The sequence below is a fragment of the Pteropus vampyrus genome, unplaced genomic scaffold, assembly GCF_000151845.1.
Source record: "Pteropus vampyrus isolate Shadow unplaced genomic scaffold, Pvam_2.0 Scaffold52, whole genome shotgun sequence".
Taxonomy (NCBI): Eukaryota; Metazoa; Chordata; class Mammalia; order Chiroptera; family Pteropodidae; genus Pteropus; species Pteropus vampyrus.
In genome coordinates this window covers 1,826,257-1,847,564 of record NW_011888833.1, presented here as the reverse complement: position 1 = coordinate 1,847,564, position 21,308 = coordinate 1,826,257, and the positions used below count along the sequence as shown (strand labels likewise).

The window sequence follows — 21,308 nt, the reverse complement described above, 5'->3', positions numbered from 1 at the left end:
CTCTCTGAATTTTTGAATGAGCATTTGAATTACATCTAGTTCTAATAACCCCAGACTTGGGAGCTTCGCGCATGTTTTGAGAACAAATATCCCGATGCTTATTTTTACAAAGAATACCTTATTCTTTCCTTCTATGATTGCCGTGCGCTGAGTGATGCTCTCGATTCTGTTTCCTGTGTTGCTCTCAGGATCCAGCAAAAAGGACTCTTCATTATTGGAGCAAATGTCATACCTATTTTTAAAAAGAAAGTCAGTCGTCATTATGTTGCTTTGCAGCGTGGGCCAGCCTATGTGACAGGAGAGATGAAAATCATTGCGTAGGCTTTCGGATGACAAAGTCACACATTTTCTTCTTTTCCTTCGATCTTTTTCCCCAATATCCATCCTCCAAACTTAAAAATAACAAATATATTTTGCCTGATCTGAGAATAAAAAGCCTACCAGCGTATCCTATATATCCTTCCTGTTCTAAATGTTAAATATGAAATAAAAATGCATCAATTAGAAAATTTGACATATAGATTTTAATTAGTTCCTAGTGGAGGAAACATGCAAACAGAAAAAACGGTCTGTTAATGAATGGAAACCTCGAGGAAATAATAGCATTTCACATCTATGAAAGGCCGGCTTTTAATCAGAATATTCCATTATTCCATTAGGAAGCTGATTTTTTCCAGGGCTAATTAAATGTATATGGAAACACATCAGTGAGCAGTTCTTAAATTCAGTCTGTTTCTTTTTGAGTTTTGGGCTATCACGGCAAGCTCTTTAACCTCTCGGGCCTCAAGTGTTTAATTATAAAATAAGGGTGTCGAAGTCATTTATCTTTTAAGATCTTTTTTGTTTCTAAAAGTCCTCAAAATCTCTCTTGTTATGTTAGACTGGCTACCCAAGTACCATTTTAAAGAGATATTTTGACCTATATCTGGAAGACAGCGTATTCTCTCAGATACATGTTATCAAGGTTCTGTTTTCACATGGTTTACTACTCAAGTCATGGGTGTAAATATTTGCTGATCATTTATTATATCTTAAGTATCCTGTGTCCTACATGAATAAAAAATCCTGACATCAAAAAAGACACTTAAGTCCACTCTGGCCTGGGCAATGCGGTGCTGTCCAGCACCCACCAGGCAGCGGCTAAACCAGTCCCTTTTGCTCCCACACCTTCGGCTACTGGATTGAGGGAAGCGCGGGCTTTCTTGTCTGATAGTCCAGGCCATCCACGGGCCATTTCCCTGCCTGCTCTTCCAACCTGAACCCCACAGAAACCATAGTCCAGTCAGGCTACAGTTCGATGGTTAGTTCAAAGAGTACCGGACCAGGAGTCAGAGGGGACACAGGTCCCGCCCTGACTTTTCCTAGTCATATGACAAGTTTTCTCTTCTAAAAAATAAGCATAAAAACATGTCTGCCTTGTTAATCTCACAGGATTATATAAGCACTACACGATTTAATTCACTTAGGGTTTGTGAATTACAGATGCCATAGAAAAGTAAGGAATTGTTTTCCCTGTATCTTCCCGCATGCAGTATGCGCCCCGAGCCTGCCACCATCGTGCATTCAGTCACCACCCACTGGTCACCGCCCCCCACACCGCAGCCTGGCCTTCTCTAAGCAGCTTATGGTCACTGCAGACCCTCACTGCTCTCGCGATCGGAACCACTCCGTGAGCCTTGACAAACTCTCCCTTAAAACACTCCTTGAGATTTAAATATGGATTTCTTTGAGACGCAGTGCACATATACAGAGAAAAGTTTTAGGTGCCTCAAACACGTGTCTGTGGGCTGCCAGCCTGAGCAGGCGAGGAAGGACGGGTGCCCACGGGAGCCCGGCTTCGGCCCCTGCAGCCACCCTCAGCCATCTCTCCCCAACCTGATTACCTTACGTGCTGATTTTTATGCTGACATGCATGAGACCATTTCCTTGAAGCATTTTGTATCAGAACCTTCTGGACTAGAATTTGTGGTGAGCAGAAAGCTTGCTGGGTTCTAATTTATGCGTGTCTTGGGCAGATTCTGGAGATTTTGAAACCGAGAGAAACTTTAAAGCCCAGTACACAGAAAGAACGAGGGGTCGAGCTTAAGCAGCCGAGGGGAGGGCGGAAAGATGGGGGGCGCGAGGCAAAGGGGAGTCGGAAAGTGCCGAGTGGGTCGCAGGCAGCTCCGCGCTCGTCCCTCTCCTCCCAGGCCTGGAAACCACGTGGCCTTCGCCGAGTCTCCCCTCCCGGGCGCACGCCCCATTAGGCCCTCCCCCGTAGCATCCCCACTCTCTAAGTTTGCATTTAATGCTCCCAAGGCCCCGCTGGGCTGGCAGCCACAGGGGGACAGGGGCCACATCTGTGGAGTAGCTGTCCTCACAGCTCAGCAAGGGCCGAGTGGGTAACTGGCACTCCATCAACGTGTGGAAGCACACACACAGGCATGGGGTACTGATGTGGTGTTTCTAGTAAGAAACAAGTTTTCACCTGTTCTAATAATTTATTGTGTTCACACATACCGATAGACATAGTGTCATAAACCCCCATATGCCCACTACCCAGATCTAACAGTTATCCAGATCTTGCCATATTTGTTTCATCTATACCGTATACCTTTTTGTTTTTTTCTTTTGTGAAGTATTTTAAAGCAAATCCCAGGCATCATGTCAATTTTGCCCTGTATATCCAGTGCATATCTCTAAAAAATATGCATATTTTCTAACATGACAAAAATGCCATTATTGTACCTAATGGAATTAGCAATAATTCCTTGGTGTTGTTTGTACATAGCCCATATATCAGTTTCCCCTAAACGTTTTTAAAATACCTGTTTTTACAATTAGATTGTAAGATTTAAAATTAAAAAAAAAAAAAAAAAAAAAGAATGACTATGAAGTGACCACTCCTTAAGGAATTTCTGTGATTTCTACTAGCTATTCTTATAATCATACAGTAAAAAAAAAAAAAAAAACACATTTGAACTCTATGGATTAGTAGAGAAAATTCAACCCAAGGGAAATTATACTCTTTCTTCCTTGAGACACTTGAATGATGAAGTTTTAAAATCACGATAAAAGCCATTTTGCCCTATTTCTCATTATTAGTTATTCTCCATTGTCTAGGCCATAATACCCATACCTTAAACCAATATTTGCCCTCATGGCTTCCACACACACTCAGTACATGTGTATCAGTATATCTCATGCACACATACATTAGAGGTGGGTGGGGGTTTATGGCTCGTATACATCAGACATTCGCATGTGTACTTGGTATTGTGACATCAAACAGCTGAAATTCTGGAAGAGAAGCCTTTAATTTCATTCTTTTTCTCCTCAAAGAAATGGAAAAGATCAGAGGAGCCTTGGACAAAAATCTTAGTTTTATACTCCTGATCTTTAGGAAATGCAAAGAAATATGTCAGAGGGAAGCAAGTCGAGGCGTTTCCCGCGGGAAATGCAGTCTGCTCTCCGAGGTCACTCGGGACTGTCGACCTCTGACCCCAGCCCACCTGTAGGCCAAAGGGCCGTGGCTGCCGGGCACCAGCCCGGGTATGGAAACTATAGGCTAGATGACCCGCGGTCCTCCCAGTGAAGAGGACAGAGTCTGTGGCTGTTTTCTAATTTGGGGACTGTTAGTTTTTCCCTCTTTGTAATTCGAACCATAAAAATAGAATCATTCAGGAGCCTGACCATGTAACAGCACTTGAAAAGAGATTTCGGGGGAGGGGAGCGCGCCTCGCCTTAAGAACACATCAAGCTCTTAAGGAAGTAGATTGCGCCATGTTTGAAGATGCAGAGATAATCACTGTGCTGGGAACCGTCTTGAGGGGGGAGGAAGCCGAACAACAAGAGGAAAGCAGCGTTCGCCCCTGATTTCGCACAGGAAGCCCGCAGCACCTCCTGCCACAGGGAGATAAGAAAGCTCCCAGGGACTGTTCTGGACAAGGCCGCTGTTATCAGCTCCAGCTCCACGCTGTCCTCGCTCTGCTCCAAGCCTCTGTCCCTGTCCTAACGAGATTTAGGTCTCCGACCTCCATTTGCATGTGGCATGCCAAGTATAATAGCACAGAGGTATTTATAACCGTCGAGAGGGAAAAACAATTTCCGGGGTAAGAGTGGACCCGTCAATTGCCCTGGAATCGAAACGAATTAGTTTCGGGCTAGAGATTGATATAAATCAATGAAAAGAAAGCAGCCAATTATGCAGCCAGCACACGGAGTGGGGACCTTACGTGTGATTCGTCAGTCTCTTTAACTCCAAGTAGGAGCCGCCCGGAGGGCCCTCCCACCCGGTCCGCATTACCAGGCCCCTTCTCTCGACCTGGCATGGGGGAACGTCCCCTCCCTCCGCAGACGCAGACGACATTACTGACCTACACGCCACGGCTCGACTGTCCTGTGGCGATGAACTTGCCCTGTTCCCGTCACACTCATAGGTAGTTGGCTCGTCTGTGACCAAAGCCACAGGAAAAGGCGCAGCCAATACTGGGGTCAAACCTGCAGTCTTGACAATGCTGACCGCTGGTCCCGGCAGGCCGGCAAACCAGCACAGGCCACGGTAATTATAATACACACTTTGCGGTCTTCTTCTCAAACGAGGATTGTATTTCCTATGTGGTCGGCGATTCATGTACACCATCTCACTGATCTGTACAGCACCCTAAAAAGTAGGTACTCTCATCCCCCGTTTAACGGAGAAGGGAACTGAGGAGTAGCGAGGTTCCCTGCATCGCCCAAGGCCGAACAGCTAGCAAATGGCAGAGGCAGAGTCCAGTCCGTTCTGGCTCATTTCAGAATTGGCGCACTTGACGCTCGCACGGCACGTACCCCAGCACCCATGCACGACGGTTAGGGCCTCCTTGTACGCAGGAAGAGGAGGCTTCTCAGCACACCCCACAGACACCATCAGCACAGTGCCGATTTAAGTCACTTTCAGCCCTTTTTCTATAACATGGTTCCAGCTTCTTTCCAAAACTGGCAAAAAAAACCTCATCACACGCAACCAGAATGTGTTGCATGTCCCGTGTATGCCCAGTCTGCAGTTCGTTTACATTAGCTCTCACTATGATCCCACGGTGTATGAACTTGACTCCCAGTCACCTTTACAAATCCAGCGCAGGAAATACAAGGCACAGGGTGCCCCAGAGGGACCCTTTGTGTTCCCCTGTGCTTGTCCTTCGCGTCGGCTTCGGACAGTTCTGATTTTCGGACTTTCTTCATTCCTCTTGCTTCCCTTGCCCCTCCCCCTACCTGAAACGCGGAGCTGGCACTTTCCTTTCTCCCGAGGACAGACGGCCGCTTCTGGTGAATCCGAAGGGAGCGTGCAGCTGGCCGAGCGCTGGCCGCTGAGGGCTGGCGTCTGTGTCTTCTCTAAAGCGGCTCCCACGTGAGAAGACCCTGGAGGGCTGGGCAGGCGCCCCAGCCCTTCATCTCGCCTGTCTGGACCGCCATCTCTCAGCACCTGTCATGGCGCCCAGGACCCCTTAGTCATCCAGCAGGATTCCCGCAAGTGCGACAACCGCCCCAATCCCAGAGGGTCTGCTCTGCAGACTCGATTTTAAGATGGAGAGATTCTTTTTTAAGATCCCCTTGCACCCGACGATAAATGACAGTAAGCTGACCGTTCTTTCAAAATCTCTGTTCTCCTAAATCCCGACTCTTGGCCGGCTGAGGGGAAGGCAGTTGTCACGGAGCAGGTGACGTGCCCGGCTCGGCTCTGCACACATTTAAGTTCGCAGGTCCTCACTGCCGCCCAGTGAAGCAGGTATCACGGTCGCCAGTTCACGAATCCTGTCGCCCGTAAGGAAACAGACTCCAGACAGCGAGGTGCTTTGCTCAGCTTCACGGAGCACGCAGCCCTGAGGTCGGAGCCCGATCTTCCTAACGCTCCGCAGCACGCCGGAGCTCAGCCATCACCCAGGATGGGTTCTGTTCCTAGCGAACCCCTAAACCTTTACTGCCACGCTTAACGGGATGGGTCTGGTTCAGAGTGGCCTGTTAGAGAGAACGCTCTGGGGTTCGAGGTCAGACACCGAGAGAAACGAAATGCTGATTTCGGGAGTGAGATGCGCCTAGGCCTTTGGTGGAGGCGGGCAGGGGCAGAGGAATACTTGACGTTTTTGACATAAATTCTGGCTAGTTTTGGTCATAAAAATGTTTTGATGCTAAAATTATAGGAACTCTTGGTTTTCTACTGGCTGATGATTTTTATCATTTTAAAAAATAACAGGAAAAAATCCAACTTTTGTCACAATCTTTTTTCCTCTGGGACGAAGGTGGGGTGCTTTATTATGAACGGTAAAACGTTTGTGGCGGGCAGCTGCCTTTACACAGGGCCTCTGGGTGCGGGTGGGGGTGGGCAGTGGTGAACGGAGCACCCCAGCACCCGATGGCTGCCTGTCTGAGCCTGAGCCACTGCCTGAGAGTGAAGGCATGTATTGATTTATAATTAAAGGACATTTATTGGGAGAGGGAAAAAAAAAAAGGCTCTTGGAAGCTCTAAAAAGTCCCAAGACAGAGTAATTTCCCTCGCTCCGTTTTTCTTTCCTGGATGATGAAATGTGAGGGCTTCTCGTGTGGACTCCGCTTATCTGTTTAATGAGATTGGACCGCACGCGCGAACCGCGATTAGAATCTGTTTGTAAAGAATACTGAATCATTCATTTCACGTTAGGAAACAAAGGGCAGAGCAGTTACAGAGCAGATGGAGGCGGCAAAATGTCCTTAAGAAAAAAGAAAGGGAAGGAGAGACCACCTGGAAGCCTGCCAGAGGGCAGGCCCGGCCGCCCCCGCTACGGCGGCCGGCCGTCCTGCAGGAGCGCCTGATGGGGCCCTTCCTCTGCGGCCACGTGGGGGCAGGGGGGCAGAGTCCAGATGTAGCGACAGCGAGTCCAAGCCATCAGACCGATGGCCTCTGCCAACACTCTTTCCCTCCTCTCACATGCTCTTAAAGCCAACGAAACAGGGGAGAGGGTGCCGGCAGGACGCGGCCCAGAGTTGGGAGCACTGTTTAGACTCGAGGGAACCTGCTCCTTTCGCTCCAGGAAGAGGGCCTGCGCCCTCGGGGTGGCCCCGGGGTCAGGCCGAGGGGGTTCTGGAGGGGCGACTCTCTGTGCAGCGAGAGACCTTGTGACGCCTCGGAGCCCATACTGAAAATCACTTCTCGTCTGAATGGAGCGGGGGGAGTGGGGAAGGCTGTCCGGGGACTGAAGGCTCTGGGTCAGCTCCTCGGACAATGGTGGAGGTGATCCAGCGGCCTGGCCACCTCTGTTTAGATAAGAGCTTTTCCGTGAGCGTCTTGGCCGGCGCTGCTTCCTGCTCTCGAGGGCCCCTTGGTCCATTCACACTCGCAAGGCCCGTCTTCCAGCCTCCGCTTTCCTCCTCCTCGCTCCTGCTGCTTCCACCACGAGCTCCGATGAGCCCCCTGCCCGGCTCTGACGCTCCCTCACGGAATCGGAGCCAAGGCAGCCCGACAGCCTGACACCGGGGCGAGTGGGCGGCCAGGAGGGTGGACTCTCACTCGGTTACACCCAGATATGGGCCTCGAAGAGAACACCTATTCTTCTGTTCATTCATTTTCCTTCTTAGTGAAAGACGGGTCAGCTGAGGGCGGGCGACTCGATACAGAGAAATCTTTAGGGAAATGTCAGGCGTGGCTGCAGACGCCCTCTGCTTTGACGCATTTGAGGGGTCTTAAGTGTTGACTCCAGCCACCCAGTGACGACTGTGTCAGGGTGTGGCCACGCTTTGCTCTCAGGAAGAAGAAGCGAGCAGACCACTTTTGTTATAGCAGTCAATACTGAAATGTCCAGAAAGCCCTCAGAGGTAGCGGGGAAACCACAGTTTAGCCTAGGGACCACCGATTCCGGAGCGACTAGACCTGAGTTCAGATCATGGTTTTATAACTTCCCAGCTACGTAAAAGCCCAATCGTGAGAACCAGAGTCATGGAAAACTGCTCAGAGGTCTCAGTCCCTCGAATGGTTTTGAAATCCATCTCTGGATCACATCAAGCCACAGAATCTCTTTCGGCAAGCTCTGCTTTGGTGTCGGGCCAGCGGGCACCCCTGAGGGGCGTTACAGTCGCCAGCCCTGCGGCTGGCGTGGGAGAGGAGAAGTCGCTCTCCTCGACCCTCGGCGCCCGGAGTGCTGGGGCTCCGCCTGGTCTGTCCTTGTCGATGGCTCCCTCTGCCTTGCACATGTCTGTTTCGTTTCTCTTTCTCCCTCTCGACAACTAGACGGTGGAGCACGTGGGCGTAGCTCTGTACCAGTGTCACCCCACTTTCTCCTTTCGTCTAGATTCGCCCCATGACTTATCGTACTTTTTGTGAACCATCTCCAGTTCTTTGGGAATGGATGTGTCCTTAACAGCGCCACCTCGAGAGCAGCAGCCCCCCGTTGCCACATCTTCCTAGTCTTGTTATAGGGCTTGGAAAACATTCGGGAGGGCAATATGTTTGTATCGGCAAACATGAGGGGGGACCCTAACTGAGCTAGCTATGTGACGGGCTCAGCACAGGGCCTGGCACACAGATCACTGATGCTGGCTGTCACCTTACTGTCTGCCGGATTAAGAGCAGGCACTGCGTCTGACTCACCTGTACGACCTCAGTGCTCAGGCGCCACCTGGGGAGCAGGAGCAGAGGACAGGTCTCGGTCAACCCTGCCGGCCATCGCCTACCTCCAACGTGCCGGACAAAGGGGCACTGGCCTTCATGGGACCTCCCCATACCCCCTCAGCTAAGCACTGCATCACCGCCATCCGTTCACAGTGAGGGGTCCTGACGAAGACCTGACCGGGGGTCTGACCAGGACCTGGACGTCACAGTAGGTGTCAGCACCTGGTAAACTGACAGCTGTGGACAGTCTCCGCTCAGCAGTGATGCCCACCCATGGGAAGCGCCTGCCGGTCTAGTGGGAAATAGATCGCTCACCAGCAGCGATCTCCTCTCTTCAAGGGCAGGTGAAAATGGTGCCTCGTGGTTACTGGCACTACGTTAGCCAAATGATGGCTCGTTCCCACATACCCTGTGCAAGAGGTAAAGCCATGTCCTCTGAAAGTGCCCGACGCGCTTCCTTCTGCTGTGTGGGAACGCACACGCTGGCCGGAGGGCGAGTCGGCTCCGTGGAGACCTGGGTCAGGGAGCGTCTGGACGGCCGAGCTTGAACTCACAAAGGCGAACAGATCCAGGTGAGCGGCGCTCCTTTAATTTCCCAAAGAATCCGAAACTTCTACCACTTCTGGTCCCATGCGAATTTCTTCGGAGTAAACCAGCGGAGTCAAAAGGCCGTCCAGAGATGTGAGCCCGCTTCCCGGGGGAGCGCCAGCCTGACAGCATGGCCCGTGCCGTCAGCTCTCACGGGATGCTGGTGCGCGTGCGGCCACCTCAGCGGGCAGCCCCAGGGCACCCTGAGAACGCCGGCCGGCCCTCCGCAAACAGACTGAGCCCTCGGCAGTGCGAAGCACCTCACAGACGCTGCCCCGTTAATTCCCCCGCACCCTGCGGCGCCCGTGTGGCTATCGCCGTGACACAGAGCGGGAGGCTCAGACCCGGAGGGGTGCGCACTTCGCCCAGAACGACAGCTGCTCGATGGGAGTAGGCACCCGAGCCAGCTCCCAGGCTCCAGCGCCCGGGTCCTTAAACCTTTCTGCATCCTGACACTTAACTCGGCCCTTGACGTCATGACAGGCTTCCCCACTTGCCTTCTGGATCATGAGCTTTTGACCCAAAACACACTTGCCTTCTGGATCATGAGCTTTTGACCCAAAAGTACTCATTTTAATGGCTAAGTCGTCATCACAGAATCAGCCCTTGCAGTAACACATAAAGTGCCAGATGATGTGCCAGAGGCCACACCCGTGTCCAGGCTCTGACCTGTCAGCCAGGACGGGCTTCTGAACGAGGTACTTGAACCCTGTGCCCCATCCGGAAAATGGCAATAATCATAGTATCTGCCTCACGGAAGTGCTGCAAGGATTAAATGAGATAATGCATATCAAACACACATCAAGTACTTGAAATCCTGAAGATAAGTGCTGAATAACTTTCAGTTACGAAGAAAGTGAGAATAGAAATCCGAGGCCATAACAACCTTCCACCAGCCGTAATTTCCCGTTTGGCTCTCAGGAGTCCCTAAATACCCATTTTTATTCCCTCACCTGACTTATCCAAAGACTCCCTTATACCAGAGAGGATTTCTCAGTAAGGGAGCAATTGGTGATCACCTTACATCTCTCTCGATGACAGAGACGAGGCAGACGGAACATTAAGGCCCAAGAAGGTGGGATAATAATATGCACCCATTTAACTTTTTAAAAAGACCAAGCGAAAATCCAAGTTCCTGGCTTCCAAGGTCTTGCTCTTCCGACGTGGAAGGCAGAGTTTCAGGGTACAAGGCACACGATACAGCACATGTGAGGACGTGCACAGTGGTAAGACCACCACCGAGTCTGGCAGAACGACAGGGCGGGCTCACGGTGGACAGTCACCCAGTACCTCGGTGTCGGCCGGGCTGAACTGGAGCAACCGCCCGGCTCGGCTACTCAGCACCCTCAGGGGAGCCCACGTCGGGTCCGCACAAGCCCGGGGCCAGACCCGGCCTCTGATCGTCCGGGTTTACTCCCGCTCATCCTCATTCCCACGGAACGTCGTACTGAGCCTCCATGGGAGGGGCCAGTAGCCTGGCTGGGTGAATGAGCCACATGGTTTCCGCGGACGGGGGACATGAGCACGGCCGTCTGGAGGGAGCACCTGGGAGGAAGGACGTGCCGCGTCCTAAGATGACGGGCAGGCACGGGAACGGTGAACGGCACCGGCGGAGAGTCAGCTTCCGAAACACCGCCCTGCTCAGAGAAATAACCCTCTGAGCTTCAGTTTCCTCATGGGAAAATGGAGGAAATTATGCCCATTAGGTAAAATTGCTGTACAGATCAGGGACAGTGTATGTAAAGGGACAGACACAGCTTTGGTACGAGGAGGGTGTCATTGATTAAATCCACCACAGCTATCATTAAGGAGACACTTGCACTCAAGGTAATAAAACCTCCCATGAGGCTCCTGGAGATGAAGGCATGACCTACGTCACGGTCTCAATCCATCTCAGCCTTCCCGTCTTCTCAATCGGCCAGATCCTCCTTTTTCACCTAAAACCGCGGACTAATCCATACTTCAGGGGACAGTCTTCCAGGTCAGTGGAGAGCCACCTCTCCACTGCAGATCTCCAAGAACAGTCCCATTTTTCTGCTGCCCAAGGGTCTCGTGTCAGGACGTTAGTTTCTCCATTCAGTGGTGACCGCGCTGGTTCTGCTTTTAGAATCCATGAATATGACCAAAGAAGATCTGAGACGTGCTGTCAGTCTTCTTAAGGGATCTTCCCAAATTGTGTGTCGCTGTCTTCTGGAGTCTCATCCCGGAAAGTGACACTGAAGTTTCCTCAAAACATCCCTGTAAAAACCGGCCCGCGTAGCCTTCCCACGACTCAGCCTTTCGCTTTAATTTAAACCCGTAATGAAATGTTCGATAGCGACTACAGGACACAGTTAATTCGCAAGCAACGGTAACTCATCAGACTCACCGTGTAGTTATGAAGAGTGGGAACAAGGAAGATCTCACAAAGCAGAGAACAGTGGCGGAGGGGCGTTTGGCAGATGAACACATGCGCTGTTGCCAGGACTTCGTGTGCAGTGTTAATGAGGGCCACTGCCCGGAGACTCACCCTGGGCAAGGGGCCCCTCTCAGGAAGTAGACACGCACTCCTGGCCGCACTGAAAGCCTCCTGTGTAAGGCGGCCAGCTCTGATTGGTTGGTCCTTCACGCTCAGGGCCTTGCCGAGTATCTGGTGAAGTGGCTTTTAGGGTCCCTGTTCCGATTCGGGGTTCTGTGTGTGCCAAGTTATGTTTCCTTAGCACACCTGGTTGGCGTCTGCCCACCCGTACCCCCACTGCACAGAGTGTCAGGACACACATGCACTCAAATCGCAGGTGTGCCGAGGATGGGGTGACACAGATGGAAACATGGCCTATGTGACCGTGTGTCCCAAAGCAGAGGTCTTTTTAAAATCAGCTTTCCTCAGATACGTGACTTGCATTTGGCCCCCAGGAAATGTTGGCTATTTCAGTGTCTGAACAGTTAAAACTTTCATTTTGTAGTTAGAAAACAGAATACGGGACAGAAAACTGTCTCGGCATAAAAAGAATAGCCATTCATGCTGGCGGTCAATTAAATCTGGGTCCTTGAGTCCATGTCTAATTAACTACCATTAACAATTGTCTTCGCCCTGTTAATTTCACATACCCCACTGATGCGCAGAACCATGTTGCTCCCAAACGACCCATCCCGAACGCGTCCTTAATGGCTCAGGACTTCCTTCCTCTGCCAATTTGCTGACGTAAACAATAGAGCGAAGCAATTAAGCAAGCCCATTTCAGAGTTTCTAGAAGCCCCCGCCTTCCCTTATTTTTCAGGCCACCCCCACTTCCACCCCCACAAAACCCAGCAAACCACACTTAGTCCTGGAAGGTGACCTTTCTCTAGACGCCCCACAGCAACCTACTGCCGGGACGATGAAGAGCGTTTCGGAAATGGGACGTCAAATTACGTGGCAGGGAACATCATTTTCTGTTACACTTCGAAAGCGTATCATTATTTGCAACTCCTGGCCTGACTTATTTTAGAGCTGTGGAAGCAGTTCCTTAGTTTTTCGTAGAAAGTCCACCATTTTGGCTAAGAAAGTAAAGAATACTCTGTCCCCTCTCCACCTTCCAGAAGTTGAGACTCCAGCAACAATTTTTTGCATCCTCAGCAAAAGACCAAACAGAGCAGGCAGGGTTCGGGGGCGCACTGGGCGAGGACCAAGAACATCTGCTATTGCAGGGGCTGGACCGAGCCGGGCAGAGGTTGTTGGCCAGGCCGGCGCTGAAGACGCGGTTGGGGAGGAGCCGCCACGCTCTTGTCCTCAACGGGCGGCTGTCAACACGACCACCGAGTCAGCTCTGTGCCCTGGACACGAACTTGCCCAGGAGGCTTGTCTTACAGCCGTTTCTTCTCCCACAAGTTGATGTTTTCCATTAATTTGGCATTGACCCTCAGGTCACGCTGCTTTATAATTCATAAGCAGAGGGGAAGTACCGGTGTGCGACAACCAAGAAATTATTTCAGGCTTTTCTAAAAGAAGAAAGTGTAGATTTAAGTGGTTTTTCTCATTTCACTCGCTGACAGCCATGTATTATAGGAAAGGGGAAGCACAGCAGTGGCCATTTAGAGAAAGGGGAACTGGAGCACAGATTAAACGACCAGCCAAGGTCACCTAGAAGTCAGGGCCTGTGCCAAGAACGGAACCCATTTCCTTGATTCCCGGGTCTCTGTCGCTCAGACCTTGGCGCAGAAATCGTGCAGGTACGCATAGCATTGGAACAAGCAATCACCAATGCGTCCGATCGTACGTAACAGAAACATATATGCTGCAGACAAATGGCATCTTTAGGTTCTAGACGTGGTAGGTGCTCAATAGATATTTGCGCAATAGCAGATAGTGTATTTGGCTTCAACACCAATAATGGGCAAGATGCACGTGTAAGATGTGAGTATTGTTAAAACAACAGAAGTAGCAGAAGTTTCTCGCTGCGTGTTTTACTGGTCGTCACAGATGAAGAAAAGGAGATTTTCTCAAAGAACCCAATATACCTAACCTTTTATTCGCAACCCTGTTCTAATCTACCAGAGTCATTTTTGACCTTGAAATGATCGTTTGTGATCATTCGATGAGAGAGACAGTTACTGCTAGCACTGGGGTAAACCTGTGTATAAGGCCTGTGATCTAAAGAACATGTGCTCTGAAAACCGATTAAAGGCCTGTGATCTAAAGAACATGTGCTCTGAAAACCGATTAAAGGCCGCGGGCCTTAGACCTCTCTAGGAGAAGGCCCAACCACGGGCGACATTTTAAAAGCAGGCCTTAGTTTTAAAAAGAAGGCGGTCTGAGTTGGTGGAGAGGCCAGCGGAAGCCCACCCGCCACCCTCGTGTTTGCGGGGAGCAGGCGACTTGTCCAGGCACACAGATGTCCAGTCAGGTCCCCACGGGGCTCCTTGGCTCTCACGCATGCGCGAGTGGAAGCGTAGAGCTCTCCCCATTCCCTTCCATCCCACAGAGAAAGGCCCTTCTGTCCAGTCCATGCTAGCTCCTTATTCCGTTAGAGGTCAGCCTCCTCTCTTGGGCCACCTTACCCAAGCGACATCTCCTGTGGGACGGGCCCAGCACCGTGGCAAAGCACACAAAGAGCGATGAGCTCAAGACCAGCTCAAGACCAGCTCATTGCACGGCCGGCCGAAGTCCTGCTTAGTTCTTCAAAAGCCAGGGGGAGATGAAGTTCAAGAACTGCCACGTGGACTTGGCCCGCAGGAGGGGAGTCAGCCCCGCCACGTGCCACTCCGCCCCCGCCTTGGGCGACCCACAGGCCAGCACCACTTCCTCCTGTGACGGGAAGCGAGCGGGCGGGACGGGCCATACTGGGAGAGGGACTTCAGCGCCCTCATTCCACACGCGTTTGTCTTTCCTTTTGCCTCGTCCGTATTTCCTTTTTTTCCTTCTTCTGAAGAATCACGTCACATTTTCCTCACGTCTACAGCCCAGACCCACTAGGTTTCTATTTCTAAGCACAGCAAAATTACATTTTACTTTCCACAGTTTGTGTTCACTTCTCAGAAGTGTTAGGTCAAAATGCTCGCTGTTGCGAAACTAGCCCTATAGTAGGCAGAAAATTCTTTCCAAGTTCCACAGAAGCTTTGAGGCCTTATTTACAGGTTTACCCCAGTGCTAGCAGTAATTGCACCCTACCATTTCTCTGGCACTGTGCCTTTCCTAAATACTCTATAAAGTGCGTGTCGTCATCTTTATTTTACATGAAGAGCAGTAAATGACACGTGAAAGGAACTGTAAGCTAACGCTCTCATGCGTGCCGCCTGGGTTCATGCCGGAGCCAACACGGGCAAATTTAGGGATTTGTACTTAGAAGTCTCTGCCACTTCCTGAGGATGAGAAAAACTCCAAATTCTACCTCATTCAGTGGTAGTGACTTTGCATGCTCTTAAAAATGCAAAAGAAATATTCTAGTTCTACTTTACCGCCCAAATATGCAAAAAAAGTAAAAGGGAGAAAGATTCGCTCCATTTCCTCTCAGCTCATTAGTTGAAAAGAAACCACCCATTCCCTCTCTTTTTCCCTAATAAGAACAAATTCTAGGTGAATCGAACCAGTGTTATTCAGTTAAAACACAGCTCAGCAGTTTACCACATTGCTTTTTAAAAAGAAGGAAACTTCTGTTAAATGTATTTATGTTTCTTAATATCCGTAAGGATGAACTACTTGAGCAGTAGTTCTGATAAGTTTTAAAATATATTTATATATTTATTAGACTTCAGAAAACTATACGATTTGAGTTAGTCTGAATCTCTTTAACCTAGATGCATTAACCAATTATTAGTGTGGTTCTACTTAAACACATTCCAGCCTCAAAACTAATGCTTTGGTTGTGTCCGTATATAGATATGTCCTTTAATAGAGCCTAAAATGTAAATACCAAAAACTGTTTTACAAATTCAAGAGTAACATGTGTACAGTAAGTCCTCGATATCGTTGATAGGTTCTTGGACACTGTGACTTTAAGAAATGACATATAAGGAAAACAGCGTCTCCCAAGGCTAATTGATAGAAACGAGTTAAGTTCCTATGGCATATTTCTGGTCACAAAAATGTCACCAAACTTCTAAATAAAGACCCCGAACCCTTCTGCTGTTAAACACGGAAGGAAACATGAGCTCGACATCCATCGAGGACAGACGAATGAGAAAAGTGAGATAACGAGTTTCCAGCGCACTCTCCCAGGTCAGGGCCGCGGTGGCGGGAGCCCATCCGGGCAGCTCAGGGTGCCCGGCGGGACCCACCCCGGACAGGACGCCCTTCCATCCCGGGGCCTCCCATACCTGTCCACACCCAGTCGGATGGGGACAGTGGGGACAGGCCAGGTCCCCTCACGGGCACGTCTCTGGGACGTGGGGGGAACTGGAGTCCCCGGAGGAAACCCATGCTGTCACGGGGAGAACGTGCACACTCCACACGGACAGAGGCCGCATGGACAGAGGACACATGGACAGAGGCCCCAGCCCGGAATGGACTTATTTCACCTTTCTCAATGTTATAATGTTATCAATGTTATAAACAACTTTGACCGAAACGACTATTTGAGGACCTGCCGTATATTAATCACCTAATCTCTCTTGATGATCACGCACAGATACCACTATGCAAATAGGTTACTATGTAATTCAAAATAAGACCTTTTAAAATTTGTGCAATAGAACATCCCTTATTCAAATGTCACTTACTAAAATTCCTGTCTACAACTGAATCTAAGTGTTAATCTGAGTACACAGAATATATTTATATAAAGATACATTTGAAAATTTTTAGTAATTACTGAGGGTTTCATTTACCTGTCGATTTTAGCTCAGCTCTCTCTGTCAGGGTGAAAGAGTCATTCTGTTTGTTTGCTAGCGCACAAAGGCCCCATAATTTTTCTGAAACACTTCTAAGTTTAATGTGCTGACTTAACCACCAAGCACCACATTTTCAGCAGATAATTTCAAGCAACAACGTATTTTTTAAAATGAAGCATCAATGAAAACAGTTTTAAAGCTTCCATTTCTGATCTATCTTGCGATTGGTAAAAAATACAAAAAAACGCAAAGCCTTTAACAAAGAAGGAGTCAAATGGTCAACGGACATTTATTGAAGATTTAAGGCACTGCTCTGAGTCTTGAGAGAATTCCACGAGGAATAGGGCAACTTTGGGGGTCCTGGGCAATATAACCCCCCGACATGGGAGAGGGCGCCCAGACCACACAGAAATCGGACAAAAAGAGCCGATGTTTCCAAAGTTCCACTTCCGCTGACCTCACTCCCCAAATCATATTTTATTAGCATTATTCACACCTAGCTTTATAATGATTTGCTCTATCACTCATAATTGTTATTTTATAACATAGTTACTAGCTGTCATCCTAAATAGAACTGAGGTTTTAGATTTGCCTTTGTCAAAACAAAAATTAAAAATATCTGGAAAAGCCTGTTACTCCATAAAAATTTAACCCAACACTTACATCCAAATCTAATAGCTTAAATTATTTAGTTATTTTTCATTTTCTTTCGTTTTTTGTTTGGCCCAATTTTTTTGGGCTTTAAGGGGTTGGTTCCTTTATTTTGGTTGCCCCCCCCCCAATTAGCAAAACAAACACATAAACAAAAGAAAGTATATCTCACTTTCTTTTGCGTCAAATATCCACAATGGTAAACGAGGAATTTAAGATTTTTAAGTTCTCCATATTTCAGATGAGAAATCAGACACATATGAAAACAGCTACTTCTCAGGCTGTTCCCATAACTCAGCAGTAACCTTCAACATCAGAATAATATGCCTCAAAGAAACGATTAGTACAGAAAGTGAAGAAGAGTTGAAATTGCGAGGAGAATCTGGAAAAATTAAAATAATTAAAAGTAGCCACTTCTGTCTGTTTAGGTTAGAACTATGTCTTGTTTGCTTTCGGCAAGCTAAATTTTTTAAATAACAGTTCTCCCAAACACTCTGCAAGTAGAGTTAAAAGCAATAAAGAAAATTTCTGGCATAATGACAATTCCTGGGCAATCTCAATAATATCTTATGGTCGTACCTGTCAATTCCAGTCCTGTCCATCAAATGAGCTCCCACGAACTATCAGTACCATCCCTCTAAACAGAAATGCAAAAAAAGCCAACAGGGCCCAGTCAGGTTGCAAGGAGACGGTGCACAGTTAACAGAGGGTAGGGGTGTCTGCATCCAGCGCACACCGCGAGCGCCCACAATGTGTCAGACACTGGGCCAGCGCTCGGAGGTTGGAGAACAGACAAGGTAGGCACACCTGGTGACGCAGTCACGGCGTAAAGTGCCGTCCACGCCGAACGAGGCGGTCGGGGGGCTTCACAGAGAGGCAAAGTGCGAGCCGAGTTTTGGGGTGAAAGAAGGACCTCGTGGGAAACAGAAGATGGGCACCCGTCAGCCAGATGGGAGAGCGTGAGCAAAGCCTGCGAGCGGCCGCGACCATTGCTGCTGGGAAGGTCTGTTGTACCTGCTGTTTAGGAGACCGGTGCGAAGCCAAAGTCTGGGGGTCAGCAACAGGAAAACGAGACCAGAGTCCCGACCCGAGTGCCCAGTGACGGCTCACAGGGACCTCTCTTCGGTCCCTGTGCTGCTAAAGCTATAAGCCAGAGGGAGCAGCTACAAAACGGTTGGCAAAGGGGAAGGAAGACTGGACAGCACAGGGTCCTGGCCCCCGACGCACTGCACGCCCATCGGCAGATGCCCGTCTGCAGACGCCCGTCCGCGCCCAGCGGAGAACCTTGATCCAGGTGTCAGCAAGGAGTCGAAAGTTTTTCAAGAAACGAATCGTCCCTACCTTGCTTTCGAGTGACTGTGGTTACAGGGCTGCCAGAACCACTGGATCACGGGCTGAGGGATGCCGTAGATGGTGCAAGTCAGGCTTTGTCGGCTGCCCAGGGGGTGCAGAATCAGGTCCGGAAATGAGGACACGGCTTTTTCGTAAATCTGGGGTTTCACTGCCGAGGGGCGGAGGACAGAGCAGAAGTGAAGTCACGGCTGCCTGGGCCACGGCACACAGGCCACACTGTCACCGGTTTTGATGTCGGGGGAACAGACACACCCTCCCGTCTGTCACGATAGTGCCAGTTTTTTAACAAGTAGAAGTGTTTCAAGAGCATTAAAAACCTGACTCCATAGTAGTAGATACGGCATGGTGATAATTACAAAAAGCCATGTCACATATGGAAGTGGTTTTTAAAGTAATTATTTGAATTTGTGTTTTCTTCGATGCTGTCATACTGACTTCTGGTTTACAGAGTTTCATTGATTTTCCCCCCAGCAGAACCAGGAGAGAGTATGACAGTGAACTCACCATTCACGATGAGCGTGGCCGTCAGGCTTTTGTTCACGTCTGACTGCTTCGTGCCCAGCAGGATTGTGTAATTCCCCGCGTCTTCGGCAGCCACGTCCTTAATGATTAGCGAATAGCCGTGAACCAAGTAGCGCGCGGATTTCTCCGTGGCAGGTAACCCGTCCTTGAGCCTGCGGTGAAGCACATGGCCAGGAAGTCAGTTCACCCTGCCGTTCACCTTCGTGAGCTCAAGGTTATGCGTTTCAAGCCTCTGATCCTCAGTGTTCATTAAAAAATGTGGACGCTAACTTTTCAGTAAAGCCAGGTGTGATCTGGAGACCGGGAAATGCTTCCTCTTTATTGGCAAAGAGGAAAAAGTAAGCTGAGGGGAGACAGCAAAGTGATGGTTTAATGTACCCACAAGGGGCCTGGTCGCCGCTGTGACTTAAGTATTAACCCAGAGGCACCAGCTGATTCCACTCGAGATGTTTTCCAGAGTTTTCCATGAGGCTCCATCAGCAATACAAGGGCCATTGTACGTCAGATCAACTAGATCACTTCTCCAGATAAAAATAAAAATAGATTTTCCTATTGTGGTCTCAATGTGGAGTTCTTATTAGTTATATAAATGGTCATACCAATTGTCCCTTTCAGAAACTATCACGAAATCAAGATTATCAAGATTTTTTTCTCCCTGAGGAAGAAGAGTTAAGGCACGAAACTCACAAACAGAAGGTATAAACTTACAGAAAGTATTTTTAAACCTTGAATATAGAGTCGATGCTTAGAGATCTTGCAGCTGTGCACAGAACTGGGGAGCAGGAAAGCAGGGGCCCGAGCGCTGGACGCTCTGTCACGGCGCCCTGCACCCCTGACGTGTCCGTGCGGGCCCCACAGTTTCGCCACGTGTTCTGGAATTTCTCAAAGATCTCTTCTAACTCTAAAATTCTATAATTTCATTAAATGGCATGGTCTTTGAAAGGGGCAGGTTTTGGTCTGTTAGTTTACTGCGCTCCGTGTAAAGGTCCGTAACGCTGGGAGTGGGCCTGGCTCGTGTTCATGCATCTGTTACACGGCCCGGCAGCCGAGTCCCCTTGCTCGTGGTCTCAGTCCCACAGCGGTCACAAACACCACCTTAGTGTGACTGCCAATGATTTCCCATGAACGAGTCAGTGCTTTTCGAAAATGGATGGATTTTTTGGCTTTGTTTAAGGTCCTTGCTACTTAGTGACCAGAGGGGACACTGTCAGGCAAGGGAAGATGAAACGCCTGGTAAGGGATGATGCACACCCGTGGGAAGCTTACTGTGAAACGCTTCAGATGTGAAACCTCCAACATCTCTCCTAGTTCACGGCGCGAAGGGGCATAGCGCAGATTCAATTACCTATTAAGCGTTTCAGGAAACCGAAAACAAACACAATGCTCATCTGACATTGGGAGTAAAATAAGCCCCGGGTAGGGAGATCCTGACGTGGCACCACCTCTGTATTGTATGGCTGTTTTCCCAGTCACTTTCGTGGTGCACTCTTTGTTTAAAATGTAATGGCCGGAGCCAAGGATATTGGCGTTTAAAAGTGATTTTTAAAATGACTGCAGATTATAAACAGATTACATTGTTTTACATCAGGTGTGTACGAACATTAAAAAATATCTGCTTAAGGAGTTTCTGAATATGCAGACTTGGAGCCAAAACAAACTTAATTAGTTCAAGTAGGTCCATTTGTCCACTCTGCGACGGAACAAGTCTTGTCTCTGTTAATATTTGTTTAATTTTAAAACAAGACTGGAACTTTCAACCCAGCTGTATATGAAAGAATTATTTGCAGATAATAAAAGAATTATTATCCTGGTCACAAGGGCCCACTTCTTCAGGGTTAATGGAGCATGTTATTTATTCAGGATGCGTCCTAGTCATTGCCCAACACGTTCCATTCAGAGGATGTTGACATCATAGGAAGGTTTAGAGAGGCAGAAATTTGGTCACAGTGAGTGAAAGACCAAAGTGCAACGAGCACTCCAAAGCCCTAGCCCCCCTCCGGCCCCCCAGCCCTCGCCCTGCCCTGGCCCCTCCGGTCCTAGCCCTGCCCCGGCCTCTCCGGCCCCAGCCCCGCTCTGGCCCTCCAGCCCTGCCCTGGCCCTCCAGCCCGCGCCACTCCCATCCGCGACTCAGAGTCCCAGACTCAGCGCTCCACTGCGGTCTGCGGACCTCATCTTGGTTTTCCCTCAGTGTCCCAGCCCCTGAGTCCCCGAGTCCCCCCGCTCACACGCGGACAGAGTGACTGCTCCTACCATGCCACTTCCGGCCGGGGAAACGCCTTCACCTTCATGGAGACGCGGCACGACTTCTTGC

The 21,308-nt window shown here is 49.4% G+C and overlaps 1 protein-coding gene across 1 annotated transcript in view; it reads right to left on the bottom strand.

Moving 5' to 3' along the window:
• The window catches only part of FLT1 (fms related tyrosine kinase 1), a 105,130-nt gene that overhangs the window by 82,116 nt on the left and 1,706 nt on the right, over positions 1-21,308 (bottom strand). The window contains exons 2-5 of the mRNA XM_023530708.1: positions 21,248-21,303; positions 18,980-19,149; positions 18,464-18,623; positions 118-232 (exon numbers count right to left, since the gene is read on the bottom strand). Coding sequence (XP_023386476.1) covers positions 118-232; positions 18,464-18,623; positions 18,980-19,149; positions 21,248-21,303 — 501 coding nt within the window. The remainder of the gene's footprint in view (positions 1-117; positions 233-18,463; positions 18,624-18,979; positions 19,150-21,247; positions 21,304-21,308) is intronic.